This window comes from Penicillium chrysogenum, assembly GCF_028827035.1.
Source record: "Penicillium chrysogenum strain IBT 35668 chromosome Unknown utg000004l_segment0_segment0, whole genome shotgun sequence".
NCBI lineage: Eukaryota > Fungi > Ascomycota > Eurotiomycetes > Eurotiales > Aspergillaceae > Penicillium > Penicillium chrysogenum.
The window spans coordinates 3,328,622-3,356,616 of NW_026622752.1; the positions used below are offsets into that span (position 1 = coordinate 3,328,622).

Consider the following 27,995-nt stretch of genomic DNA (forward strand, 5'->3'; position numbering starts at 1 on the left):
CAGATTTACGCCACCTGATTGATCTGATAAAATCACAGAAGGACGGGCTACCAAGTCGCCAAGAAGATCACCACTATATGTTCCACAATCTGAGATTGACACGCATCCGCGCATATGTGGACCATTGTTGTGCTTTCACTCAACATCCTCTAGTCAAAATTCACGTAACGACGACATTTTGGATCGATAAGTCTAACCAATCTTTACGGGTGATTACTTGTTATGCACTACGCGGATCACAAGGCGTTTTGTCGCAGATCCTTGCAAATCCGAAAGCTCTCACACACAGCGATATAGGGAAGTGGCTCAGAAAGCTTTTTGACGAGGCTGGCTCTGGCTTTGCTGGTTGGCACCAAAATAGCTACTTTCTGGTTTCTTCGAACCGGCCTGAAATGCGCGAAGGTCATGAGCCATCTCTCCTGGAAATAATCACCACGCGGAACCTAGGAGATGGTCAATGGCCCAACAGACAGTGGAAGATTAATGCTCATTCCTAGGTTGTGTGCTTCAGCTAGAGCTGTGTTTCAACGGGATACTGTCTACTGTCGTTGAATCGACCCATGATGGTTTGCTAGATGACTGACAAATGGCTATGTTTTAGTATTTCCTTTTTCTTTAAAGGCAATAGTGCAAAAAGAGACCTTAAACCCCTAGATAAAGCCCATTATGCTCTCCCAAGGGACCGAGTACACACCTAAACAAGAAGAATAATCAATATTAGTTCGGAGACTGCCATGTAAGACTTATAATGACCAAATATCTCCAACCCGGTCGACATCACTATGATCTCCACTTGACGTACAGCATATTCGAGTGGACACGCAGCCCCAAACTATCATATCCTTTTATGTACTAGCCGAGCTGACGGATTGTGGGGGCGATGTGACTCAGACATCCCTGTCGAGTCCCTCGGTTAGCACGGCATTCTAGAAGGACGCTAGAAGGGGAGTAAGACTAGTTTGATTGGCAAATAGAAAAAGAAAATTGGAGCATCGGCATGTCTCGTCAAGGCTTCGTCATGCGTATTCTTGTTAAATACATAATATGCCAACCCCACTCGGGCGGAATAATCACCTCATGATCCCGAGGGGAAGAATCAGGTATGGAAGATTTGCTCGTATCTAGATTTCAAATGGTATACGCTTATGCACAGTCCGAGCGAAATTTTTTGATTGTAGACGTGTCATTCCAAAGGTGAGAAAATAAGCCCAGACGCGTCAAGATGTCAAGATGCGGTGAATCTGCGGGGTCCAGGGAGCAGGAAGAGGAGGCTCCAAGGCAGAAACAATTGCTGATTGGCTGGTGGGCGGGCGATAGGGCAATTTGACCCTCGGAACCTCCCAATCTCACCGACAACAAACAATCACACTAAACCTTACAAGTGGATCTTCCAACTTCCTCCTTTCGATTATTATTGGTTGTAACGTGGGCCGTTTTGGAGCCAAGCTGTCTACCATGAAGCTGATTGGTCCTTTCTCTCCCGCGGGCGTTCCTTTCCAAGGTTGTCCGTGTTTGACGACATCATAGCGACAATATTGCGCTTTGGCCTACGTTTTGGTTGGTTGCCCTACAGGACCCCACGATCCCAACTGGGAAATTACTTGGGTGTCTCAAATATAAATAAACCCATCCCGCAGCCTCCCTGACTCCCAGTTCTCAGCCTCGAGTTCATATTCCAAGTGATGCACACTCAGTCCAACATCTATCCTAAGAGATCCCTCTCACAAACATCAGCTACCTCAACTTCCTCTCAGGCAAGCCAGTTCTCTCAAGAGAAGAAGCATTCTAAATTTTCGAACCCTCTCTCCAAGGTCTTCCGATCCAAGAATCCCGCACCAATCGATATCCTCAAGAGCCGCCAAGTCACAATGTCACAACCTCGAGATATCCCGCGGAGCAACCCCAAAACTTCGTACTTCCAGGACCAGGACTACATCTCAAGCAGTCCCACCGAGATGTCTGCCAGCATGGGTTCGTCCCATTCATCCAAGGCGGACGTCCCTAAGCGCGCATCTACTCCCACCCGCAACAGCGGTGACTACAAGCGCTACAGTGGAACTGTCAATCACTACGGCCGCCACTCGAACGACTGGCTATTCGGTGGCTTCAGTGTTCGAGAAACTGTTCGTGATGGCCTTGATAAGCTCCGTAGCCACGACAAGGAGAGCTGAATGAACGCTTCTGCCCCGCGACCTTGAATACGTCCAACATGTGGAACCCCTTTCAGGTCTCATTTCAACGTCGTTTATATCGCTCAACCCTATCAACGAGACAGTGATTCTCGCTACCATCTGCGCAACTGGTTCCATTGCAAAGACGTCCCATGGTCTCCCCGATTCGACGGCTATTCCCAGGAAAACATCACTACTCCCTCCAACGGAAATGTAAAGGCCGCATATGGTGCCGTCTTAACGGGGGGCCCTGGCTTTGGCTGCTCCTGATGAGTCGGCCAATAATGCAGACGATTATATACGGTGCGCGACTGCTTTCTATCTCCCCCAATATGACTTCTCCCGAGTCATCTCGGGCAAACGAACGGCTCATGCTGCTGCCCGTCGTTCCATCTCGGATGAAGCCCAAGGGCGGAAAAACACACCATTCGCAGAAACCCCGGCACTATACAACTGATCTGGAGATGGGTAATGATAGCTGGCTTATATGATAACATTTTCATACCTCGCTGTGGCATGCATACCTTGCTGTGGCACATGCTGAGTTTACCTATGTTTCAGGACAGCATGTGTTAGCTTCTGAGGTGCTTATGTCTATAGCTTACACCTTGATGCGTATTAGCTTCTACTTGTTGCAAAGACACTGTTTGAATTTCATCATGATCTCCTAGTCTGTCTATAGTATACAGCGAAGGCTACGCCGTTCCCTTTCTTGCTTCTTCCCATAGATCTCAAATAAACATCACTTCACTTCATGCACTCAGTGACTATCTTTCGGTAGTATCTTTAAATATAGTTCTCTATCTGGCGAAGGCTCACAATCTACATCCATGTTTGAATTTCCTTAAACTTAGCATGCCAAGCCTTGTATCCCACCATCCCGAGACCGTTCAGCTCCTCAACAAACGAATTCGATGCTAGCTTCCATTCGCCATTATCCTTCCTACCCCATGACACTGTTGATTTGTAGATGTCTTCTGCCTCTCTGGACTTCCAAGTCCTAAACCACGCGATTCGTTTACACCGTCGCCCCTTATATACAACTTCGCCTGAAACCCAGGCAACAGTCTGATTCAGAATAGCAGCCATAGGGTGCGGTTCTTCATAGGGTTGAAGGAATATATTCACCAACTTTGGATAATCATAAAGAGGTCTTGAATCCGATATAGCAACGACATCTTCAATCGGGAAATAAACCGTCCAGATCTCATAGACCATACTAGGAAGACTGGAGTCTGAAAAGCAATCGATAATAAATGTTCCAACAGTGTTTTCAACTTGGTAAATCGAAAGGGCCTCATTGTTATAGCTTCCTTCATGGCAGGGGCCATCGGAATCAGGCGAGAAGATGACTTTTTTCATTGGCTCTGTCATCATATCGGACTGACGAAACTCGTTCCTAAGAGTCCTGCTACGCCAGTCTGTAGCTATTTAGTTAGCCTTGTCTTGTAGGAATCTGTGTCAAGTCTTACGTATTATAATCCATAGTCTCTGGGGATTCTCCACGGGACATGCAAATGCAACTTGGCGACAGCCATCAATTCGGTGAATATCCTTAAGAATAGACTTCCAATTGGTCTGTTTTAATATTGAATTGCTGGAATAGTCAAGAATAAGCCATTCAATGAAAGCTCCTCTCGCTGCTTGTTCTTGTTCCACACTTCTGCTTGAGACCTCGGTGTTGCCCTGTGCTGAGATCGATCTTTGGTTGGTCAGATTCTGAGACTGACTTCGCGTTACTGGCATTTTGAGGGTTGATGCAATTAATAGGAAAGAAAGAAATGTCCTGATTGCTTTTCCAACCTTGGAAATCCCCCTCGATGACTAATCCCCCATAACCACCTGGGCACCAAACCTTCCAGGGTTGGAAGAACACGTCCAAGCGAAAGATACACGTATAAGGATTGTGGGCATTCCCTTCAAATGTTATGAATAACCCAAATACGGCCGGGTACCGCCTTTCTACCCGGGAAACTGGGCATATATATATATATATACCGCGAAGTGTGGCATTTTGCAGAGCAGAAGTAACGTAGGATCTAAGGCTCATAGGTTAGCCCTAGCGGCCCTAGAAAAACGGTCTTAATAGCCCGCCAATTTCCAGGGTATGTCCTTGTTCCACAACTCACATGAATGACGAGTTTTTTTTTTATTAGGGCTACTCACTTAGGCGATCCAGTTTGGCTATGCTGTCATAGAAGATTACTGCCTTGACCATTTGGTGCTCAAAAATCAATCCACCATCCTGAAGTCAAGAAATGGAAAAGAAAAATAATAGTAATAGTGAAGCAAGGGAAACGAGAAAGGATACTACATTATCATTGATGCAGACTTGTGTGTCCATTGGACGGGATGGGATGGTGGCTAAAAGTTACCTTAAAGGAGACATTCGCTCATGAGATCAATATGGCCAAGTCTTTCCATCAACCAGCCAAGTGGCCGAGCAGTAACTCAGCCATCGCATCTTCCTTGGTCTAGTGGTGATGATTTCCGCTTGTCATTAACACCGATAAGCGCGGGAGACCGGGGTTCGATTCCCCGAGGGAGAGATTTCTTTTTGCACTTCTTTTTTTGGGGTCTTAGACTTGTGTAGTTTTTTTTGGTGGATATTTTAGAATTCTACACTTGTCTTCAATTGTTCTTTAAGTCATCAACGTGTTCCAGTGTTACCTATGTATGGCTCGGTAATGCTTGCTTTTTGCCATGGGTCTTAGGGGTCTGGGGTGATATATATTTACAATGTGGACCAGGCACGCAAATTGGCTGCGACTGCAGACTCTATCGATCTGAGTGCCGCTTTGTGTCGATCTTGCCGGTGTCGTAAAACACATTTACGATAGAAAGACTACCAAAAAGACACGACTAGACCGTACAAGCAAGCGACTATTATTAGCACCATATATTGTGAAAAAGGCGAGAGCTGCCTCACTAAACAAGCTGATCGACCACCCTACCACTTCGGCTGGCCGGACCGATTCAAGACCATCCTTCTGTTACTCCATATTCTTCGTGGCTAAATGTGTTGCTGCCTTTGTAGTCACTGTGGCTCTGGGAATTGGTTAGCCCGTACAACACCCGCAATATATTACAAGTAACTTTCGGTGATAATAAAATCAGTCTCCGCGCCCGGTTTCTCGGGAAGGAAAATGTCACAAAATTGCAGCCTAAACTGTCTGAGCTCACCATTATCTATTGGCTTATACTAGAAGGATAATCGCGTCGAAATCCGGAAAATTGGTAAAAAAAATACGTGCAATGTGCGACTTTCAAAGCCGACTTGGGTTAGAGTTACCGAAGGTCGTACGGCGATAGGCATTAAAAGACAGTAGAACGCCTGTACTAACCTATGGAGCATCTACGGGTGTTAAGGAAGAAAGGATAAAAGACGATAGGCTAGTAATGATGTTCATCTGCCACGTGGGTGTCCCTTTATACACCGCCTTCCATATCTGGAAGAAGGGGTCAAACCTCTCCAGAAATAGCCAAGCCATGACGTCAACCCCCACACTCTGTCAACATGGGGTACGCGCTAGGCCAACGTCCACTGCCCAGGTCGTAAGCATCACCAAGCTTCTCTCTCAGTGCATATTTCTTCGACAACTATTGAAAATGAGCCATGGAGCACAAATGCCGGGAGAGTTGAACGATGAGAGCCACGACCTCACTCAGGTCCCAGAGGAGGCTGGTCCCCTCCAGACACTGAGCCCGAGACCGCCCAGCACCCAATGGAAGGCGTCATCACGGAATGTAGATGAGACTCTGGCCAAGGGTCTGTCCAATGAAGATCTATGGATGTTGATCCGACGATTTAACAAGGTTAGTGTGGTCTCTAGTTGTCGAGAATGATCGCTGACAAGTGACCAGCAAATCTACCATGTGAAAGCGGTCCATGATACCGCTTCTTTGAACTTGGATCTCAATCGCACTGAAAATGAGCAATTTCCGCCCGAAAAACTGCGCATTACGCTTGAGAGGTTTTACACCTCTGTGGTTGTCGGAGTGACCGAGTTTTTCCGCCATATCACTCGCCTGCGATCATGGAAGGAACCAGTGAGGACGACAATCTTCTGCGCGGTATGTGGATCACGAACAGTCAGGCTTTCCAAGGTTACATACGATATTAATAATTTGCAGTGCTATTTTGCTGCTTGGGCGGTGGATCTCTTGGTTCCGACTATTTCGGGTCTTGTCGTAGCCTTGATAATGGTTCCGCCTGTTCGGCAATTATTATTCCCTGGGTTGGCAAAGACAGACGACTCAAACGGAATTATTCCTACAGAAGGGGAAGTTCAATCTGAGGATAGCCTCACGGGCGCTCCCGAAAACCACAAGGGTGAAGCCGCTGAACAAGAAGCCAAGAACCTGGTTGACAGCTTTGCCACTGTTGCTATGGAGAGTGCAGCGGCCAAATATGGTCAAACAGTTCCGGAGGACGCCCCCGATAGACCTGCGCTCATTGAAAGCTTAGAGGCTGCCGAGGCTGCAGCCGGCACTCCGACCGGCGACTCCCCGGAAGACAAGACCAAGAAACCCATGAAAAAGAAGGTGTCACACGCTACTGATAATGTCATGCGTGTTTTGAGCGATATTACTGATATCTATGAGAAATTTGCCAAGTGAGTTATTCTGGAAGGATAATTGAACACGCAGTACTAACGGTATAACAGCATCCTTTCTCCAACGCCCCCGTTCTTTTTGGTTACATCTAGACTCCGCCTCGCAAGCATATTTACCCTGGTGTCTGTTATCGTGCCTTTCACATCTAGTTATTGGATCATCAAGCTAGTTGGATTCGCACTTGGACTAGGCTTTTTCGGGGACCCAATATTCACCTACACCCTTGACCTGCTGGACACTAAAGTGCCAAACTGGAAAGATCATCTCGATTTGCAGAAGTATGCTAGCACTCGTCTCTTTCTGGTCTTTTATTGCGTCGCTGACTCGAGATACAGGACACTTTTAGCTGGCGTTCCCACAAACGCACAGCTTACGTTGACCCTGCTCCGAATTGGCGAGATCAATTCTTCGCCGCTACCTCCCGCCCCATCCTCTGATGACAACGAGCCGGTATGGCCCATCCGCCGCAAAAAGTCGCAGGCAGCGAGCTCTACAGACGTCAGCAGGCAGGGATCGTCTGTGGACCTTCAGTCGACGAACTCCACCGAATCGCTTCCGGAAACGAAGGTGCCGAAGAAGAGATTTGTGTTCAAGCTCCTCAAGTTCTTTAAGCGCACTATTTCCACAGCAATCAAGGGCCATATTGCCTTTGACCGAGCCATGGCCATTGCAGGGTCAGCACATACCAAGAATCTGATTGGAATGCTGCAAAATGGACACTTTGCTGCAACGCCTTTCGGGCCTTTGAAGTTCGATGCAAAGTACGAACGCAAGAGAGGTGCAGCAGTCATTGACTCATCGAAGGAGCCTCCTATCTTGTATTTCACCACATATCAATCCTCTGGACTGGATGATTTACGCATTGAAAGTAGGAAGAAGGGGTCCGTTCTGTTCCAGATTCCTGTCACCGAAATCAAAGAGTTGAAGAAGACGGAAGGACTGGGCTGGAAGGGGAAATTGATTGTTGAACTGACGGCTGGGAGCAAGGAGGCTGCAGATGGGCTTGTTGTTAACGGTGATGAGCTGGGCCAGTCATACCATTTGACTGGTATGAGATCACGAAATCAACTGTTCAATCGGTTGGTTGCTATTGATGCGCAGTTCTGGGAAAGTCGTTGATACATCTGTCTACAGGTAGTACTGCATCTGGTGTATGTAGAGAATGGCAAACGCTACATTATACAGGATTCTGGTCTGAAATGTCAGATCTTATGGTTAAATATGACCTCACCGTGTTATATCCCACCCAGCAGATATGGCTGAGTGGCTCAAGCGACTCACTCATCCGGGTAACAACCTCTACCTCTACTCGGGAGTGCGGACCCCCTCTAAAGCTCGCGGTTCAATCCGCGAGCGAACCAGGTTCCCCAATTTCCTTGGGGTCTCCTTAAAAGATGACCAGGCAATCTCTGCCTGGAATCATCTTTTTTAATCGAATTAAATTTGAACTTGTCTACTACACAAATTTGAAGCTCAATAATCTTACATCTCGAGCCTAGTAAATGCACCAAGCCGCGCGATTATACGATCATGCATACAAAATTGCGGTCAAACAAACTGGCATACCGTGGAACCTATGTAGTTTCCCTAAACGCTCCGAGAGCATGGCCGTCCTTTCATCCACCACATTATGAAATGTTGGAGATTTGATCAATATTATTGGACGCCATTGGAAGATCTTCAAGGAGGAGGCCAATCTTGAAATTATTTGTTGAACCCGAGTAGATGATTTTATAGGAACTTCGGCAACTGCTGCCCTTGTAACACAGCCAGAAATTCATCTCGGTCTGTGATCCATCCGGATAGAAATTAGCAAAATAGAAACAGGTAAGAGAATCAGGTCCGAAAGGGAGGAGGCAGACCGACCTGTACTAGTTTGAAAAGAAATTGACATGGCACCCTCTTTGTTCTTGGCATTGGAGTTCTTAGGGCTGCGAGCCATAACATTCATCATATCAAGTGTCATACCACGTAAATATGGAAGACGCGGAAGTGTGACTCGGGTGTTCTCCTTTGAGCAATCGATGAACTCTGATGGGACAGCCATGGTAAGCCACTTGTCTGGCACGGAACAATCCCACCGTGCGGCAAGTTGGAAATCCGTTCCCCGACGCCATAGTTGGATATCGGCGCTACGCTTGTCGGACATTTGGAAACCAAAGACCGAATTGCTTTTCGTTGATAGGGACTGGATGCGACGGGAGTAGAGGAGTTCGTACAGAGGAGAGAGGGAGCTGAGGAATGACCGGGCTACGGAATCATTGCCAAACTCGATGGTTGTTTGGCTGGTCTTCTTGTCGCAATGGGAGAACGTAACAGGGCTCTCTGGATGGTAGAGCTGGTCAACGTGGTTCGAGATGTAGTCTGTGCAGTAGATGCGGGGGAAATGGATGCTGGATGAGGAGTAGTCGTATGTATAGTCGGCGTCACGGTAAATATAGTATAGGTCTGAATATCGCCATGATGCACGAGTTCGGAATACCAACACGGCTTTGTATTGCTTGTGCTCGGTTCCAGCATCAACTACATTGTAAATGAGACCGGAGCCACTGGGCTGTGACCAGGAGAAATCTGGACGGAAGTTCAATTCGAGCACGGCTTTTTCAAATTCTTCCGCCTCTTGATACGAATGAAATTGCAGGCCGACACCAATATTTGGCGCAGTGTCATCGTACACATATGAATGCAGGGTGTTGTAATTGCCGTCGGTCTTGTCTGATCGCGCTTGGCATGTGTCAGACCACTGCAAGACCAGCTGGCGGGACATCTTTCCCCGGTTGATCTGGACTCCACTGAGAGGCATGAAGAGCTCTGTAGTTCGTGGGGATTTCTCAGCAGCAGAGGAAGTGATCACCATGCGTCGGATAGACCGCCAGGCTTCCCCAAATGACCGTTCAAGAATGCGCACCTCGCAGGATTTCACCATGACAGGCGAGTTCATTGATTTCATTGTCGGCGTGTTCAGCTGCTCGAACATATCCACCGAGATCTTGAAAATAACGCTCTCGGTAAATTCGGGTGCATCAACTGGTTCTCTCTGCCATACGACGTCAAAGTAAGCTTTCGGAATATTGATGAATTGCGCGAGATCTCCATCAAACTGAAATGATATCGAAACGCTCATATCATCAAATTTGAGTGACACTGGTTCGGAGACTCGGGCTCCAGGGAAGCCAGTCAAGGCGGCATTTGACAATTGGACAAGGGGTGGTAGGTCATCCAGTACGACTAACATCATCGGTTAGTTCTATGAGAGGATATTGTAAGGATCGTGACTTACAGTCTCGTTCAAGACACAGAGTGCCACTTTGGTTGCAGAACACAATTTTTGGTTCGCTTTCACCTTCCCGTGTCGCCAATAAGAGCATATAGGGAGCACCCTTGGTACGCATGCGAGACTTTTTGCCCCCAATGCTGGCGTTGACAAATATGCGGTAGAGGACCTTTTCCTGCTCGTTGCCTGCATCTTCTAGATCGACGGCGACCCAACGCAAATGATCCAAGCCAAAATCTAGATCAATGCCGCCATCCCCAGTTTCCTCCGGCTGCATTGGCTCCCAAATGGCGAGACTTTGGGTATGTATATTCGACGTTTCGGGGATATCGATGGAAGTATACTGGGAAAGCTCCTCGTTTATGCCCTAGATTGAATCAGTCACAATTTGGAGAAAACAAAAAAAGAAAACACGAAGGCACTGACTTCAGAAAGCTCGACAATTGACTTGCGATCCTCATCACTCAAAAGAGCAGAAGAGGCCTCTTCCTCCAGGACGATATCGTACAGGATATATGAAGCTTTGAGGAGGTCAAGATAAGCCTGGTGACCAGTGGACCTTGATTCTGTGGAGGGACTCAGACTGCCACGGGCACTGACATAATTGTGTCTGTTGCAATTTGCCAAAGTCGCGCGTGCCTTGATAAATATTTAGTAAATCTTGTATCCTGTCTGTTGGCACTGAGAGCTCACTTTCAACAACCACCAAGTCGCCACCCGAAGCCAGTCTCTTGTGTTTAGCCTTGTGATCTGGAACCCGTCATTTACCGATGCCTCGAATATCTTTAACGTTTCGGCAGTTGGTTTATGTAGCTGATTCTGCGGCTCAAAACGGAATGGCCTTGAGATATGCTCCTGGTGTCGAACATCACGAAGATGTTGCATAGCGGAGGTCACGGCCTCGATAACGCGAGGATGGCCATATTCAGCATCAGAGTAGGATCTACTGTGATGTACAACTTGTTTCTCCTCCAGATCGGAGTCGTTCGCCCATATTCCACCATCGAGTGTCCGACTGTCGATCGAGCCGCCGAAGAGAAGGTGCTCACTGCGCTTTCGCGTATGGTTTCTTCGGCCCCTAGTAGGTAACATTGTTGACGTGTTCAAGGACAACCAAGAAGTCGGCGACATAGCTTCGAAGAGCGAATCGTCGGATGTAGTTATCGTCGATCCGGAGGATGTGGACGTATGTTTGACCTTGCTGCTGCTATCCACTGAGGTTCTGTTATTAGCCAGCTCAGACATCCTGTGGCGAACTTCTTGGATCATATCAATTTCGCATTCTTCTTCATTGTTAGCGGGTAGTTCCACCACGCCCGGGCTCATTGGTGAGACAACGGAGTCTGTATCCCGAACAGGTGATGCCTCCGTACTGAGAACAATCTGTTCATCCTCTTCCATCGCCAGGACCATTGTTTTCTCTAAACGAGCAAGCGAGGCACTAGATCGATTAGATTATGAGCCATGATTGGGACAAACCAAGCAAACTCACTTCCCTATGGAGCTTATGCATAGGCTCAGATTGCAAGTGTGCACCATGATCTTAGATCTGATATCCTCAATCTGAATTCGTTGGGTCGCCCATTTGATCTTTTGCCAGAATCCCTTTCCATCGCCAGTTTCGAAGCCTTTCAACCGGGCAAGGAGCTCTTTCAGTCGTTGTAGGGTCGCTAGACAAGCACCGAGGGATCGTTCGAAGGTCTGTTTGCGATCCTGATCCATCTTCTCGAAGAAGGATGCGTTAGAGTTCACATCGTCAGAAAAAGTGCTCAAAGTGCCTTGTAACGAGCCCAGCTCAGTTACTAGCCTTTGGAACCCTGCGGGTGCATCTTTCGCGATGATCTGGCATTGGTTGTATAGGTCCCATGTCACCTTGGCGAGGGCGGGAATCTCAATGATCCCGAGACTTGAATGCATTTTTGACAACAAAGTGCACCGGCAAGAACACTGAATAGATCAAGAGAGGAAGGACAAGAAGCTGTGAGACGCGCAATCTTCCCCAGTCTTAGTCCACAGGACTAGGTAAAAATAATGCTTTTCAAGAAGTCCAAGCTGAGGCAGGCAGTGAAATATAACAAAGTGTCACCCAGAGACAAGCTGCAGATCACTTAACCATTATAGTAATAGCTCTGAAAGAGGCGGCCTCGAAGGATAACCTGCCAAGCATTCCGAGCCAACATGGAGATCGGGGTTGATTCGACTATTCGATGGGTGCAACCAACCACAGGTACTCTTCAAGTCAGTCATTCACGCATATGTATTGGCCAAACTGAATCAACAGCATGAACGGGTATCGGTGGAGAATGTGGACGGCATCTCCAGAACGCATGTTTCTTTGATCACACGCCACTAGGCTATGGGTGTGCTGCAGGCAAACAAAGAAGCGTAGAAAGAAAGTGGCGTCGGGTGACGACAAGCTGGACGGGAACTATGCAAACAATTGAGAGGCTAGAGAATTATTAGAATTATTAGATTCTCTCCCTGATCGATGTTTCCCATCTTGGGTAGGACGTGAAGTTGAACGTGTAGAAAACATCCACTTATTCCCTGCATTTTGCTGTCAAGGTGGTTCAAACGAAATAAAAAGTCACGATATGCAACGATCTGCAAGGATACTGCTTATTCCAAGTGACACAAAGGAGAAAACCCTGTAAATCCCGTAAATATACATAGATATACCTACAACAGAGGTAACTACTTCTGTACTCTCCGAACTATAGAAATTGCTGTCATCCGTGACCCACTTTCTGCCTGAGGCAACTTTTGATCTTCGCGACAGCTCAGCCCCTAATTCTTCTTTTTATTTTCTTTCTTATCAGACACCCCATTCAGCTTTCAATCGATTCCACGAAGCATGAACCACACCTAGAAAGTGTTTACATCACCAAGCCGAGACATCTACAAGCTCGCCTCCCACCACAGACCCTATCACACGATCTCCAAATATCAAATCACCATGGCGTCCACCGCGTCCACCGCGTCCTTCACCTTGGATGCCACGACAGTCCTCTGCATCGTATTCTCGCTTTCCATGATGCCAGTCGCGTACCTCTTGAGCAAGACACTTGTCCCAGCCCACAGAACACGTGACCGTATCCTCTTCTTCTGGCACGCCTACGATGCCCTCACCCACGTCTTCATCGAAGGCTCCTTCCTCTACGAATGCTTCTTCAGCTACATCGCTTCCGCTGGAAACAATACTGTGGAGCCCTTCTTCCTCAACGACCCAACCCGTATCTACGGTCCCGCCTACGGAACTGGCCCTAGCTCGCGTCTGTGGCAGGAATACGCCAAGGCTGACCGCCGCTGGGCTGGCGCTGATTTGACTGTCATCTCACTGGAGTTGTTGACCGTCTTCCTTGGTGGCCCAGCTGCGATATACATCTGCTATCTGCTGTGCCAGTCGTCGAATGAGAAGATCAGTGCCAAGTCCCGTGCTGGTGTTAAGGCGACCTTGTGGTTGGTCTCGACCATGCTTGCTACGGCCGAACTGTACGGTGGATTCATGACCTTTGCACCCGAGTGGCTGACTGGAAGCTCGCAGCTGGCTACAGAGGATCCGGTTTACCTTTGGCTGTACTTGGTCTTCTTCAACACCCTTTGGGTCTTTATCCCTCTGTGGGTGCTGTGGGAGGCGGCCAAGGAGCTTCGTGGTGCCTTTGTGGCAGCAGAGCCTCAAAATGAGAGGAAGGACCAGTGAGCTCGGTCCGAGCGTGTGTGTTACTGGAACACCCAGATGAACTTATGCCCAAAGCCTCTTGTCTTCTCTTTTTATTCTTCGGCCGGCACAAAATAAGGCTGGCAAATTGTCGCCACGTCCGTTCAGGATCGTGATGAAATAGATGCGATAAAATCCACATTGTCTTTCAAGCATTACTAGCCGCCTCAGTAAATAAAATAATGTTCACGAAGCTTCTTACATAGTATTTAGGTACATACAGTCACAGCCACGTCACGAAGGAGTAGTGGTTTTAGTTGGCTTAGCGTACTCCTGTCATTAATTTGCATTTCCTACCATTTCTCGATTGCACGCTTCTGAATTTGTATCCTCATGCCGCCGAAACCAGACCCTGTCTCAATGCCCTGTTATGCTTTCATCATGAGAGCTGGAACACTGTAGTCATCCAAGTCCTGAGATTTCCCATCTCCATCTTACAATTATATCGCCATCAAACTGACCTTATTTTTACAGAGTGCTCGCATTCTTTCGTAGGCATGCCGTTTGTAGTCAAGCTATGAGATTACTATATGGAAGTACCACCGTAACCATCCCCGTAACTGCTGTACTTTTCCCCTTTGAAGCCAATCAAAATAATATAAGTCAGAAGATAGATGGTTCCCAGTTATGCTATACTGTAGATGTCTTTTTGTCCGTATTGCAGTAGCTTCTGTGCTCCAATCGAGACTTGGGCAATCCTTTTGCGCGTAATTGTACATAACTCGAACTACATGTAGGTGCCAGTCCACCTGGTTAAAAGAAAGGAAGAAAGAAAGAAACAAGGAACACGTAACAAGAATGTCTGAATATGTAAACCACACAAAACAGTATATTTAGCCCTCATATCAATCTCGATGCGGCCCACGATCCTTCTCCCAGAACCAATGATAAAGGCTCTTCCACTCAGCCGCCTCATCCTCAACATAATCACCGACCAGCTCAGCTGTCTCATTGATTTCATCAGAAACGGATGAAGCAGGAACCTTGAGGCCCGAGGAAGCATCAATGCCATGATTCGCATTTCCAGCAGCATCAGCAGCGCCAGTGGAGTTCGATGTCATATCAACAGAATTACCGCCAGAATTAGCATTCAGTACCTCCTCGGCGCCCTCCTTTGTTCTCTCCGCTAGGTCGCGCGCTCCTTCACGTGCAATCTCCGTATATTCCTCCGCTTGTTCGCGGGCACGCTGGATGAGTTCGTCTGGTGTGGGATAGCGACGCCCCAGCATCAGAAGGAGATAATAGCTCTTGATTATAAAGGAATACACGGCATCTTTGGCGAGCATCGTAAAGCCGTGCGAGAAGAAGCCTTTCAACACTTCACCGTGAAGGCCAGCGTAGAGCCCTAGTATACCGTCTGTACGGGCGATGGTGGCGACTGTGGAAAGTATTTCTGGTGTAAGAGAGGCGAGAAGAGAAGCCCGAGACTTTTCTGCAGCTCCACGCTTAGAACTAGAGCCCGAGCCCATTACTTGAGCCCTGGTTTTCGCGAGGGAGAAGGGATATGTGATTGATGAGGCGGCGACTTTGCTTAATGCCGCCAACAGGAATGTCAAAGCTGGAGGGGATTTATCGCGCTTGGAGCGTGGGAGGAGGGTCCGTTTGAAGAATTCATTCAGGAAGAACGTGAGAGATGGATTCAGGGTGAGTATCAGGGTGGCCGAGTATCCAGACCAAAAGCCTCGGATACCCTTTTCAGCGCGAATGCGAGCTGCAATGTCACTAGTTGACAGGTTTTTCGCATTTCCGCCCTTGCGTGTCGCAGATGTCTGTTGGCGCGCGACAATATTTGACAGTGGTGTGGTGAATAGCTTTGCAAACGAGCCAGCCAAGATACCAACGGCAAGTTCGTCGATTATCGGAAGGACGATATTTTTGCTCTTGGCTGCTCGCTCTACACCTACATGCGCCACTATCCTCTTCTGGCGGATGGCACTATATGCAAGAAAGAAAAGGAACGAATCCGCGACGGTCTTCCAAGTATCCTGCGCCAGACCAGGGTAAAAGCCGGCGATGCCTTGTTGTGCATATATCTTGCAGGCAGCATCCACCACACTGGTATATCTTTCGTGGGCACTCTCATCTTCATCGGATTTCCCGCTCGGGTCGCTTTCTTTCTGCTTCTGGGTTTGGGTCTGTAGACGAGCGACGATGACATTGAGGGGATAGACGACCACATTTGAGATGGCAGCGCCGACTGCACCAGCCGTTGCATTCCCTAGGGCGGGGAGTGCTGGTCCGCGAAGAGCGGCGGATTTCCAGTCACGCGGGTCATGGGATTCGTAGCGGTAGGAGGGGTGGTAGACGTCCTTGATTGCGTGAGCATGTTAGTATGGTCTAATGTAGTATAGTGATGTGGATGTGAGGAAATAGAAGCAATCTGGCCTTCAGAACGCACCAGATGAGACTCGTAGGATAGCTTGTATTCAGCCATGGCTCTGCTTCTTCTCAAGTTCGAAATCCACTATGGGGCATTGACGGTTGTTATGCTCCGGATGGGGCTCCTCAGCCTCTGATATCCGTTTGAGAGAGGATGTGCATGAGTGGGATGTTTTCAAGGTGATCTGGAATGATGATAATTACAGTCGATGGGAAGATTATAAGCTACGAAGGTGATCTCTTGGTTCAAGGCCGAGGTCCATTGCCCCCGGAGGCCATGTGGAGGGATTACGTCACGTAGATCATACCCATGGTCTGTGCACACATCAGGCCACAAGGCACTCAATTCTACATAGTTAACATCGATCTCAACAGACCTCGCCACTTAATATCTCACTTTAACATGCCCTTCTTTATGGGATTGATACTCCCACGTTCAACTCAAACATCTAGCGGAGGTCGAAATTCAGTGCTCGTTGAGTGAGAGGATGTGCCCACTCGACCTCGCCGCCAAACCCCTAGTCAATCTTATTGTCGGCACATGATGCTCTCAAGGTGTCGGTAAACCAGAATCTGACATAATCAGTGGAGTTACCAATTGTCGTCAACTTCACTTCAAGCTGCTTCGTGACCGTGGAGAGCGCCTCAAATAAGTACGCACCTTTGTCGTCAACGGGGGCCTGTTGAGGCGATTGTAAACTATCACCTCATTACCCGGCCGATTCATTAACCGCCAAGATAACATCCTTAGCTTCTTAGCTTGTAGCTAAGCTCATGGCAATCTCGGATAAAATCGGTGACAAAATACGCAAGGGGCCGTTCTCTCACGGTCTGGCACCCCGGGACATGTTTGAACCTCGTTTGTCCCATGTTTCTGATGTGGTCGAGCTCCGCGGTACGTCAGCAAAGTCTGTCATTTGTCACTTGGCGATCTTCAGGAGTTGGGTTTTGGCAGCTTAGCCTGTTGAGTACGTCTATGATGGAGTCCTGGAAGTGCCTCTAGGCGTCATGGTAAGCCTGCCCCCAGGCCGAAACGGCTCCCGCAGAGAATTTTTCGGTAGTAGAAGGCATTGCCAATGGTAGTGGTTGTGGGAGAAGGATTGTAAATGGTAGTTGGTTATTGCAGCATTGGTGTGTGGTATGTGGTTGTTGTGAAATCAATGGTAAAAGTGAGAGACGGAAAGAGAAAGCAAGAGGCCTCAACTATGATCTTATTGAGGCATTGGAGTTGCTGAGGCTCCGACGCACTGGGTACTGTTCTGCTTTGGAGACTTTGGCACAACTTATCACACACGAGCATAAACTCGAGGCCATCATGGAGCTGAAAGACGTGCAGCTCCCTCATGTGATTTTGGAAGTAGCTCGTGCATAAGCAGCAAACCGCTCCATGCCCCTCCCCCCGGACTCATATAGCTGCCAGTGATGGTCTTCAAGCGATTCCAATTTTCCTTCACTCTGGACAAGATAACCGCCCGATATTCGTAGTTTCTTCAAATGAACAAGACCCGTTAGGTTGAGTGACTGAAGGTACATGTGGCCGTATGTCCTTCATCCACTCCGATTAAATGATTGCTCAAGACGGGTCAGGGTCTGAGATGTGTATAGATATTGGTCTGATGCGAGTTGAGGGACGACTTCTGCTGGAAGGGTTCATCTCAAGGCCTACGCGTCCACCCAATCACCTGGCTCTTCGAAACCAGAGTTCCATCTAGCAGGATCAGTTGGCTAGAATTTTTCAAGCCAACATCAGTGTATCGACAAGAAAAATAGGATGTAACCTTCCCATGGGTGAGGTATTCCTTCTTTGGCGTCTTATAACGCCCAAGGTAACGGAAACGGGTGCCCAGGATGGTGGCCACATCATGACAGTCCGTGTCATTGGAGAAACGTTCGGAAACATCCGTCGAACGTAGCTTGCGGCTCTGGCTGCTCTCCGCAAAAGGGTCCGGCGACGGAACCGGTTTGAGGTGTTGTACGCTGATAAAGGGGTGTATCTTCCACGGGGGAGGTAACTCCAATCTGTAGGCTAAACAGCCGACTTATTCGAGAACGGAGAAGTGGTCAGCATACTGCTGCCCCAGTTTCCTAAAGAGTGCGTTATTCGCGGGCCAATTCCGGTAATAAGGGAGAGCCCCCAGAGATACATGAGCATACAGCGCAGGCATCTCCAGCTGATATAGCTCCCTGTTGCAGGCAGCTACACAGCTCAGTGTCAAGTTGTCACATTCAAGCTGGCCAATAATTATTGTTGCACACTGTGAAGTCTTTCGATTAATGGCAGGAGACTCACGGCGGAAGCGGTCTTCTTTACCATTAAACCATAGGCGCTGGAGTGAAATTTGACGAGAGAGTCGAAGGATGTAGCAACGGCGCGCACATTTACTTCATCAAACGTCATATGGTGCGAGGTAAGAGTGGATAACCTTGGAAGACAACATTACATGTGCTCAAATGATAAGCAGGGCTCAGAATGCGAAGACCAGCTAGATGATAATTTCCTAATCGGGAGCCCGATATTACCTCTTGGACCTCGGCCGATAATCGCTTACCTCACTTTGCCCCCCAATGCGACAGGGCGTCAGCATTGGAAGCTAATTGGTTTATCGCCAAAAGGGCAGTTTCCCGCCCAACTTCTATATAAAGGCATAGTCCCCAGGAAATCTGGCAGACTTCAAATTTCACTAATCCCTGCTCTTTAATTTCCAAATATGGCATCAACCCAAACCCTACAGGGCCTTTCCAAGCCTAGACTCATCTACCGAGCCCCAGAGAACTTTGAAGAGGACATTGCATTTTTCCACGATCTTATCAACGACCCCACAATCCAAACACTGAGCACTAGACGTCTCCCACGCCCGTCTCACAAAAGGTCCGCAGAGGAGTTCATCAAAACACTACAAGACGCCATCCTAGGGGTGATTATATGTCTCCCTCAGAATTCCGCCGAAACAGAAACAGCCTCTTCAACTGAGACCCAAGTCTTGAACCAACCAGTTCAGAGTTCCAAGCCAGTCCCAATTGGCCACTTGAGCCTTTTCAGCGTGACTGGACCAGGCTACGCTCATCATCGCAATGCGATGATAGGAATCTCACTTGCGGACGGGTTCCGGGGGAAAGGATACGGCGGGGAAGCTATTAACTGGGCACTGGACTGGGCATTTCAACATCTTGGACTGCATAGAGTCTCCATAGGCGCGTTTTCGTTCAACCACGATGCATTGAAGCTTTACAGAAAGCTTGGATTTGTGGATGAAGGTCGTGAGCGTGAGGCCGTTTACCATCGTCGTACTTGGCATGATATTGTTAGTTTGTCTATGCTGGAGCATGAGTGGGAGGTTTTGAGAGGAATGGTACCTATTCAATCAGATCCCACGCCACAGTCTTCCTCCTGAAGCGTCAGAGATGGAAGACTGATGGACAATGCTTCACTGAGAAATGCTGTTACCCCCCGCCTTCATATGTACTACGGCATTGTATAGCCGCTAGTGCCCCATATCGTGGTTTTCTATATTGAATCTTGATACCGCCAACCTTGGAATTTACTATTGCTTACAAATTCTAGTGATTAATTCCTACAATATCAACTTCTGTAGGGTCAATTTCTAGTAATACCTCAATTTCTATAACAAGAATAGCCGGCCGCCTATACAGGCGTAGTCTTTATAGTGATCTTCTTAGGTGGTCTTTTTACATGTCTTTTTAGTGGTCCTGTTTAGTAGACTTCACAGATAGACTTTCTAATATCTAGAACAGATATTTTCGCCCCCTTCTTAGTTTATTAGGTAGATAGTAGAAAAGGGCCAAATAAGGATTAATTCATAAAGGGAGCTTTTCTATATATGACCTTGGATATCTGAACTTCTACAACATCTCAAATTTCTATTGTGTCAATTTCTACGCCATCAATTTCTGTCAATTTTTATTTCTATAGTCAATAGAACACTCTAATACTAGTTTTATGAAATGTTCTGCTAGCAAAATAATGTGTACCGAAGCTTGCCACGAATCATACATGAACATTACAACTATTTTATCACTATTGAGATTTTCAAGGTAGAAGATTGCAGCAGTTCGCGATAACACTGGCTATGCACTTAAATTCAATGACGAATTGTTCAATAGAGGAACCGAAGAGCAGACACCATAATAACACAGAACCACCTGACCCGTTGGAACAAGCCGCCATCCCCTGAAATAATATTATACATAAAAACATTGCTGAGACCAACACAGAGCTATGGTGGCATGGCAACACGAAGATGTGTATCAACCAAGTCAAACCAAACGCCCTCAAATCCAGACTCCCTCGACGCCCTGGCCACCTTGACAAATTCCTGAAGCCGCCCTACACATACACTTTGAAGAGTGAATGAGGTCAATCGTTCCACCAAATCTTCTCCAGGGCCATATATCTCGAACATTGCCATCGTCAAAGGAAACACAACAGGCAACGCGCTGGTATCCTTCAAATTGGCCGCCGACTTGGCAAAGAACGACAACTCCGAGAATATTCCATTTGCAAGTTTCCACGCTGCCTCATCCTCGACTCCAAGCGGATATCGCAGTCGGTGCAGGATCAATAAAGCCGCCAGACGATACACATTTGCTTGAGTCACCATTGCTAAAACCGCATGCTGGCCATAGCTTTCGAACAGTCCGGCAGGGGTTTGCGGCCGCCAGCGGCGGATCGTCTCCTCTATCTCGTCCAGTCGGTCATGATAGGCTGTGGATTCAGATCCGACAGCAGGAGCTTCTCTCTTCAATGCATTGCTGCACACACAGATATCGTAAAGATGAGGGAGGAGTGTTGCACAGAGGCCAAGATAGCGGTCAACGATGACGCGACGCTGAGGATCGAGTCGTATTATTGGGATCTCACGGTGCACTAAACACTCGACCGTGTCGACCAAAATCGGGGTCATGGTTATTGTGTCCATGATTGGGGTGTGCACCATTCTGGGAAGCCATGCTTTGGCCGACATGAGGGAGCTCCGAACGATAGCGTGGGCGGTGCGGGAGTATGGTGTCGTGAGTACATCGAACACATACATAGTCTGGCCCAGGAAGAGAGCGCAAGCTGCGTCGTAATCATTTGTGATTTTCACACTTCTCAGACGTTGCAAGCCCTTCGCAGCCCTGAACACATCGGGCTCGCTCCGGCGTATAATAGGGGACTTTTGGTAATTTGTCATCAGTCCTAGGAATGCCAGGTATCCTTCGGTCAGCACCGGGGCGGATAGTTGCAAAATAACGTAAATAACCTTTTGGGAGAGCGGAATAAAACTGTTTCCAAATACAAATGGTGCATGTATGACTGAGAATTGCTCCACGTCCATAACGGTGCGAAATGCGTCTGATGTCGTTTGGAAGTTGGTGGGGGCGGCGAGTAATTTCTCTGGCGACATTCTCATGACATCGGGGCTTTCCGGTGTCCAAGGTACATCATCTCTGGGAGGCGAGCTCAAAGATGAGCTTGAACTAGATGAGGAAGATGAGGAAGGTGACGCATAGGTCTCGCTTTCCTTGGGTTTGACGCCCTGTCGAGACACGATAGTGGAGACCTGCAAATCACCATGTCGGAAGGCTTTGGCGGAAGAGCGATGTCTCATTCGTTTGGTATGACGAGCGACGGAGCCAATCTTCAGACGACTACATTTGAGGCATGTCGGACTGGCACCCACGGTACATGTCTCTTTCGCTTTACTGAAGTTGCAGTGGTCGCAGGCCTTCGCCATCATCTTAGGCCGAATGCACTATGTAAATAGCAAGAGATGACGAGCTGTACAGTAGAGTGGTAGCAGTCTGGTCAGTTTGTAAGATGGATGTCAGAGTTGTATGAATTCAGGGAGGTGCCCCGGCAAGATCGGCGACTTCCCCGCTCTCCCCAGGATTTCCCAGGGTCGATCGGCGTATAGACTTCCTCTTCGGGTAATGCGATCAGATCTCATTTGAGATCCTGAATAAATGACATAAATACATAGAACGGTAGGCCAGTTTACTATTTCACAACACCCACGGGTGGTCTATTCATCCACAGAAAGCACTGGTTGGGTTGCGCAGTGAATCACACCCCCGGCCAATGGAAGCGCAGACACAAACACTGGCCGAATCACGCGGTCAGGGCACAGCTTTTGAAACAGTACCAAGGCCTCCTGGTCTCGCCGACGGTCGCCGAACTGCGGAACAATAAGTCCGCCATTGACAAAATAAAAATTCACATAGTTAGTCGCTGGTTCATCGTAGGACAAGACCCCGAAGATCTTGGGGTTCGGCTCGTCTACTACGTGTACCTCGAAAGGGCGACCCTTGGCATCGACCGACTTCCCGAGAATGTCCCTGATCTCTTCAAAAACCTCCAGCCATGGCTTTGGCGCACTAGAATGGGGCCGGGAGAGGACAACAACTCCGGGCCGGACAAAGTTGACTTCAGCATCAGCATGCACATCAGTAACATCCAGACCCTTTCTCCCGGGGAACCAGATGATTTTCTCGACGCCTAGGAGACGGCGGAGTTCTGCCTCAATCACGGCCTTTGAAAGACCAGGGTTGCGATTTTCGTTGATGATGCTGCTTTCAGTGGCCAGAAGTGTGCCTTCGCCATCCACAACTAGTGCACCACCTTCCAGACAAACATGTGATTCCACTAGAGTCACCTGAGAGGGGAGGACATCAGATTCGATAACTCTACGGGCGAAACTTCTGTTTTCTTCAATCTGTTCAGGCGTCATCACAGGCCAATCACGCCCATCCGAAGCTCGGTCGTGGGCGCCAAGGTCATGCTTCCGTCCCCATTCACTGAAACGAAAATTGATTGCAAAACGTTGATGTATGGATTCGCCAACTCCGCGTACATAGACAGGGCCTGTATCGCGGACCCAAAGGTGATTTGTGAGGAAGGGGATGACAGATATATTCGAGGTGTCACTCGGATATTTCGTAATAGCTTGGCTGATCATTGATTTTGCTTGCTTGACATCTTCGGGTCTAGCATATAGTCGAACCGGCTCATGGGTCGATATGACACAGGCCAAATTAGCAATGTCGACACATGCGCTTTGGTAGTACGCCGAGGCGATGGAGACTTTGGACGGGAATCCGAGAATGGTCGCAGCATGACGGGCAGTCTCCTGGGGATAGAAAAACCTTCCTTTTAATAAAGAGGCCATATTTCCAATGACTAGAATAGGAAGGGAAAGCCAATAGCTCTGTAGGCGAGCTCCCTGCTCGAAAGGAACCTAAAGTTGGGGGAAACTTCAGGGAACTAGGCTCCGCCCGTGACTTTCCACCTTACAATGTCGTCATTCACTGAAGGCATACAGTGTCAAGTCTACTACCTAAATTACAAAAATTATTTCGAAGGCAGAATAAAACTACATGAAAACAATTACTGATAGCAGACGTTATATTGAACTCGATGGAGTCAACCAGAGAGACTATCACTAGTTATGAAGGACACCGTCCATTACCCAGGTAAAAAAGAAAGATCCCAACCAAAGGGCATCAAAGCAGCCCAAAGAAATTCCCTAAACCCCATAACCATTTGACGCGCAAAAAAAAAAAGAGAGAAACCCATCACACCGTAGCGCATTAAGTAAAAGCTTCCAACCGGCACAGCACCTCACAGTGAGTGAGTGGTAAGTCGTTTGAGGCCATAAATTGTCGCAAGGCGAATCTAACCACCGAAACCGTAGAGGGTACGGCCCTGGCGCTTGAGGGCGTAGACGACGTCGAGGGAGGTGACGGTCTTGCGCTTGGCGTGCTCGGTGTAGGTGACGGCGTCACGGATGACGGACTCAAGGAAGGTCTTGAGCACACCGCGGGTCTCTTCATAGATCATAGCGGAGATACGCTTGACACCACCACGGCGGGCGAGACGACGGATGGCAGGCTTGGTGATTCCCTGGATGTTGTCGCGCAAGATCTTGCGGTGGCGCTTGGCACCGCCTTTGCCGAGGCCCTTTCCGCCTTTGCCGCCTGGTTTGGTTTGTTAGTTATTGTTCGAACATTTGTATGAGGACAAGTAGGGTTTAGTATGTGGAGGGTATAATGTAGAACAGGACGGAGAGTAGGGGAGTATAGGAGCTGAGGGTGGTTGGAGGTTGTGTTAAGATGCGTGAAGGTGAATAGCCTTTCCTAATTAGGAAAGGTGGGATGAAGTTGCTGCCTGAGGCTCAGTCACGTGCGGACAGGGGCATCACCAGTTCTTATTTTGGGAACGCCGACAACAAAGACATGAGGGTATATAGTGACAATAACGCGTAAAAGACAAAAAATACTTACGTCCAGACATAGTTTAGATAGTAAGAATTGAAAATATGTAGAAACGGAGATGGATCGAGGTCTGTGTGGTCGATAAACGATGAAAAACACGCGTTTAACGAGCTGGCGTTGAGGATAAGAGAGGGGAAGAAATAAGAAAGTGACTAAATGGAGGGGGAGAGTGGTTTAAATAAGAAAGCCAATTACGCGTGATCCGGAAAGTAAGAATTTTAGGTAAGCGAGACATTTCTAAGGTTAACCATCATTCTGCAATGCGGCGGTGATTGGCGGGCGGCGGGAAAAGAAAAAGGGTGTTATGAAGGGCCGATTTCCAGCGTGTCTACCAGGCATCGACCAGCCCGCATTTTGCTGCGTCGAACGACATTGATACTGATCACGTGGTGATAAGATAGAAATGACGCTAGCCCAATCGGGAAGTATACCCCAAGACTCCACCACTCGAATGAATGTGGGCTTCATCTACTCTACTCCTTGGCTTTTCGACATGTGGCTAGCATGTTTGTTGAGCAAAGGAAGAATCTTTTGGGATTCGCAATATATCCTAAGAAGCTACCAGTGAAAAAGGAAGATCCGGTCGCGTTCATCATGTCTCGTGTCATTTCAAAACTACGTCGCGTTGCCTATATGGTAGGCAGTCATGTATCGCTATCTTCGCATCACATCTTCGCGTCTCCTGTCCACGTCCAACCATAAAGGGGGACAATATTGTGGAGCTGAAATCGAACAATCGGGGGAAAAACAGGGAAGAGAGAACGCCAGAACACCATGCAATCAAAGAAACCCCATAAAGTGCAATGCACCGAGATCAAAAGAGGAGGCGGGCATACTAAAAACTTTTGCGTTGAAAATGAAGGGCCATCCAGGAAAGAACAGCAAAGAATCGAAAAAAGCCTCGGAAAAGAAATCGTAGCGTCATCATGCGTGTCCAAAGCGGCACGCAGAGGTAAACAAATAAATCGTGAGAATGACCGCGCCAGACAAAAGCTGGGACAGGCACCTCGATGATTTGGACCGACGACAGGCGGAAACGAGCCACACAACAAATGATTCAACGAAACGTCCGCGGTTTATTATGCATCGCAGAGACAATCGCCCACATGTGCTGCTGGCCGAAACCACCCGCGGATAGAGCAGGGTAATGTTGAGAGGGAGTCACAAAGGAAAAAAGATCCATCAGAGTGCGCCGATACGTGGGGTCAAAGGAGTCGAAATTGGGCCAACGGATTTGTCCAGTTCCACACAGGGACTACCAAACTCCCTTCACGAGAGTCGTCAACGATATGCTATAAAGGCCGACCGGAAGGATCACAGCCAGGTTGGACGCTGTATATAACAAGTCTATGTTACTCACCCTCTAATGACCGGTGGGGAGTGAGGGTCATTCATGAAATTGTGGTGGAAGGAATGGCGAAAAGCCATGGGAGAAGCTGAGGGCAGCGGGGAGCTGCGTGGGCTAACAGAAGCGCGGGATGCTTCGGCCACAGGAGCAACGAGAGGAGCAGGAGACCGAGGAGACAGCGGCGGCGAAGGACAGGCTGGGGCAGAGATATGCTTCGGGGCCTCGCCTTCACGACCGCTGGAGATCGATGCGTGTGCCTTCAGGTTCGATCCTGGCGGAGACCCATACTATAACAGGTTAGTTAACTGCAATGGCGTGATTTGTTGTTAAAAAAACTCACAAAGCAGTACTTATCGACCAACTCTTGGTACACGGAAGACTCGAGCTGTGGCTTGCTAGATACCAAAGAGGAAGGTTTTAGATCTCCCACACGACTTCCGGTGCGGAAATTATCGCTCACTGCAGAGAAATGGCCCTGCTCAAAACTGGGCGTTTTCTTGGTCGGCTTGTAGACTTCTGCCTCCACAGTCTCCCCGGATCTTGCACGGGCAGCCAGAGCGGTCCGATCCAGAGGTGCCTTTGACCGCATAGCAGCAGACAACGATGCTCCAAAGTCATACCGGTTCCCGAATGCCTGGCGGTTGGAGTTCTCACGGCGTTTGGGCGGCGCGACCGTATCGATGTCATCCGAGGGCGTGCGAGCCAAGGGCGCACCATTCGTATCATTGAAAGGGTTCGTGAACGGTGGCTTTTCGCCGAGGTCGGGGGTATCATAGGTAGTCGGCATGGATTGGGGTCGCATGGTGTGAGAGCTGGTGAACGACCGGCTGCGTGGAAGAGCAGGGCGAGACCCACCATTTACAGGCTTGGTCGTGGTCTTAGGCACTTTGTGGAAATCGACCTGATAATTCACCGAATCATTGTTATCCCAATATTCCTGTCCATCCACATTATAGCGGATGCACATGAACATGGTCTTCGTCTCCAGATTGGCTTGATCATTCAGCTTGAGATCGAACGAAAAGCGATCGAACCCATCGGCAGCTTGCTGCCGGCGAACATCATGGCAGTATGCCGCTGAAACCTCCGAGGTAGTCCTCCAGTAATCCAGAGTGAAACGAGCGGTTACATTCTTATGGAAAGCAAGATTCGCCACTGCCACAGTGCCGATCAAAGTGCTCTTATCAGCCGATAGGAACAATCTCTCGAGGCGGACCGGACGATTGGCACGTGATGAGGGATCCTTAGGCCAATTGGAGAGCTTGATCTCCCATTCCCACGATGGACCGCGCGAGTCAGCAGAGCCAAAGGGAAACTCAACCTTGGCGTCATGGTTGTCGACTGGTGATGTCTCTGTGCTGACGGCTAATGGCCTGTCGAGCTGGAGGAAGTGCCGGATATGCTCCAAGTGAGAGTCAAAGTGAACCGCCTTGGAATAGACGGGGGTACCAGGCATGCTAGATGGTCGTCGCCGTGACGAAGAAGGGCGAAGAGCAGGTCGAACAAGCTCGCCTGACTTCTTACGGACCATTGGGGGCTTGGACGACATTTCCGCGTCACTTTCTTCGGGTGAGCTAGTCAGTGCCGATTCCCGAGCTAAATCAATGGCGGTTTCAGTGGATGATCGAGAGTGACTGATCTTGCGAGCTTCTTTGGACAACGGTAGGTGGGGGAGCTTGGGCCGAGTGGGCTTTGCCTCGGTGGCCGACGGTGCGCTCGATGAGGGCCGAGCCGGCTTTTCTGGCTGGTCTGATGGACCCATTCTTTCCGGAGAACTCTCCCTCATTAATTTAATCGATCTAACGGCAGCCTCGAGCTCGTCAAACTTGACACCCTCACCACTGCGGTGTGGTGATTCCTCATCACTTGAGTTCGGCCCAGACTCAGGAGGTGAGATCACGGCCCCGGGAGGGATGATACCATTGCTTATCGGCGGTGGGGACTGACGAAGACTAGCATGAGGATCAATGGAGGGCGAGGCCCGGGCCGGGGTTTCTGGAGCGGAGTGCACTGTCGGTTTGCTGTTCGAAGGGCTCCTCCGATGACGACGAGTATATGAGGTAGAGGAATATGAACGGGAATTCTGAACCCGTGCCGACACGGAGCGAGCCAAACCGGGCCGCTCAGAAGGCACTTCGGCTGGTTGGGTGTATTCAATGTGCTGCGCGGAGAGCAACGTCTTCAATGGCGCAGTGTATGGCATCCGGCCGACTTGTG

At 48.7% G+C, this 27,995-nt stretch overlaps 12 protein-coding genes across 12 annotated transcripts; 4 read left to right on the top strand and 8 right to left on the bottom strand.

The window, feature by feature from the left end:
- Positions 1-1,682: 1,682 nt before the first annotated feature.
- N7489_007225 (uncharacterized protein) lies at positions 1,683-2,171 on the top strand (the record flags this gene model as incomplete). Its single annotated transcript, XM_056712975.1, has 1 exon — positions 1,683-2,171. One exon carries the CDS (start codon positions 1,683-1,685, stop codon positions 2,169-2,171), a length of 489 nt encoding a protein of 162 aa, XP_056566690.1.
- An 822-nt stretch (positions 2,172-2,993) lies between these two features.
- Positions 2,994-3,917, bottom strand: N7489_007226 (uncharacterized protein; the record flags this gene model as incomplete). The annotated part of the gene is made up of 2 exons (XM_056712976.1): positions 2,994-3,592; positions 3,644-3,917. 2 exons carry the CDS (start codon positions 3,915-3,917, stop codon positions 2,994-2,996), a joined length of 873 nt encoding a protein of 290 aa, XP_056566691.1.
- A 1,863-nt stretch (positions 3,918-5,780) lies between these two features.
- N7489_007227 (uncharacterized protein) lies at positions 5,781-7,907 on the top strand (the record flags this gene model as incomplete). The annotated part of the gene is made up of 5 exons (XM_056712977.1): positions 5,781-5,987; positions 6,036-6,245; positions 6,306-6,787; positions 6,839-7,066; positions 7,124-7,907. 5 exons carry the CDS (start codon positions 5,781-5,783, stop codon positions 7,905-7,907), a joined length of 1,911 nt encoding a protein of 636 aa, XP_056566692.1.
- A 612-nt stretch (positions 7,908-8,519) lies between these two features.
- On the bottom strand, positions 8,520-11,979 carry N7489_007228 (uncharacterized protein; the record flags this gene model as incomplete). Its single annotated transcript, XM_056712978.1, has 6 exons — positions 8,520-8,575; positions 8,655-10,016; positions 10,069-10,429; positions 10,489-10,701; positions 10,756-11,503; positions 11,555-11,979. 6 exons carry the CDS (start codon positions 11,977-11,979, stop codon positions 8,520-8,522), a joined length of 3,165 nt encoding a protein of 1,054 aa, XP_056566693.1.
- A 1,039-nt stretch (positions 11,980-13,018) lies between these two features.
- N7489_007229 (EXPERA domain-containing protein) lies at positions 13,019-13,762 on the top strand (the record flags this gene model as incomplete). The annotated part of the gene is made up of 1 exon (XM_056712979.1): positions 13,019-13,762. The coding sequence occupies one exon, from the start codon at positions 13,019-13,021 to the stop codon at positions 13,760-13,762; it is 744 nt and encodes a 247-aa protein (XP_056566694.1).
- An 863-nt stretch (positions 13,763-14,625) lies between these two features.
- Positions 14,626-16,214, bottom strand: N7489_007230 (putative mitochondrial carrier protein; the record flags this gene model as incomplete). The annotated part of the gene is made up of 2 exons (XM_056712980.1): positions 14,626-16,089; positions 16,179-16,214. 2 exons carry the CDS (start codon positions 16,212-16,214, stop codon positions 14,626-14,628), a joined length of 1,500 nt encoding a protein of 499 aa, XP_056566695.1.
- Positions 16,215-16,677: 463 nt separating this feature from the next.
- On the bottom strand, positions 16,678-17,473 carry N7489_007231 (uncharacterized protein; the record flags this gene model as incomplete). Its single annotated transcript, XM_056712981.1, is given in 5 exon segments — positions 16,678-16,839; positions 16,866-16,925; positions 16,968-17,069; positions 17,084-17,158; positions 17,408-17,473. The coding sequence occupies 5 exon segments, from the start codon at positions 17,471-17,473 to the stop codon at positions 16,678-16,680; spliced, it is 465 nt and encodes a 154-aa protein (XP_056566696.1).
- A 1,394-nt stretch (positions 17,474-18,867) lies between these two features.
- N7489_007232 (GNAT family N-acetyltransferase) lies at positions 18,868-19,551 on the top strand (the record flags this gene model as incomplete). Its single annotated transcript, XM_056712982.1, has 1 exon — positions 18,868-19,551. One exon carries the CDS (start codon positions 18,868-18,870, stop codon positions 19,549-19,551), a length of 684 nt encoding a protein of 227 aa, XP_056566697.1.
- An 843-nt stretch (positions 19,552-20,394) lies between these two features.
- On the bottom strand, positions 20,395-21,897 carry N7489_007233 (uncharacterized protein; the record flags this gene model as incomplete). The annotated part of the gene is made up of 1 exon (XM_056712983.1): positions 20,395-21,897. The coding sequence occupies one exon, from the start codon at positions 21,895-21,897 to the stop codon at positions 20,395-20,397; it is 1,503 nt and encodes a 500-aa protein (XP_056566698.1).
- A 285-nt stretch (positions 21,898-22,182) lies between these two features.
- On the bottom strand, positions 22,183-23,325 carry N7489_007234 (agmatine deiminase family protein; the record flags this gene model as incomplete). The annotated part of the gene is made up of 1 exon (XM_056712984.1): positions 22,183-23,325. One exon carries the CDS (start codon positions 23,323-23,325, stop codon positions 22,183-22,185), a length of 1,143 nt encoding a protein of 380 aa, XP_056566699.1.
- Positions 23,326-23,831: 506 nt separating this feature from the next.
- On the bottom strand, positions 23,832-24,449 carry N7489_007235 (histone H4; the record flags this gene model as incomplete). Its single annotated transcript, XM_056712985.1, has 2 exons — positions 23,832-24,133; positions 24,440-24,449. The coding sequence occupies 2 exons, from the start codon at positions 24,447-24,449 to the stop codon at positions 23,832-23,834; spliced, it is 312 nt and encodes a 103-aa protein (XP_056566700.1).
- Positions 24,450-25,612: 1,163 nt separating this feature from the next.
- On the bottom strand, positions 25,613-27,981 carry N7489_007236 (protein phosphatase regulator GAC1; the record flags this gene model as incomplete). Its single annotated transcript, XM_056712986.1, has 3 exons — positions 25,613-25,697; positions 25,791-26,065; positions 26,119-27,981. The coding sequence occupies 3 exons, from the start codon at positions 27,979-27,981 to the stop codon at positions 25,613-25,615; spliced, it is 2,223 nt and encodes a 740-aa protein (XP_056566701.1).
- Between the last annotated feature and the right edge of the window lie 14 nt (positions 27,982-27,995).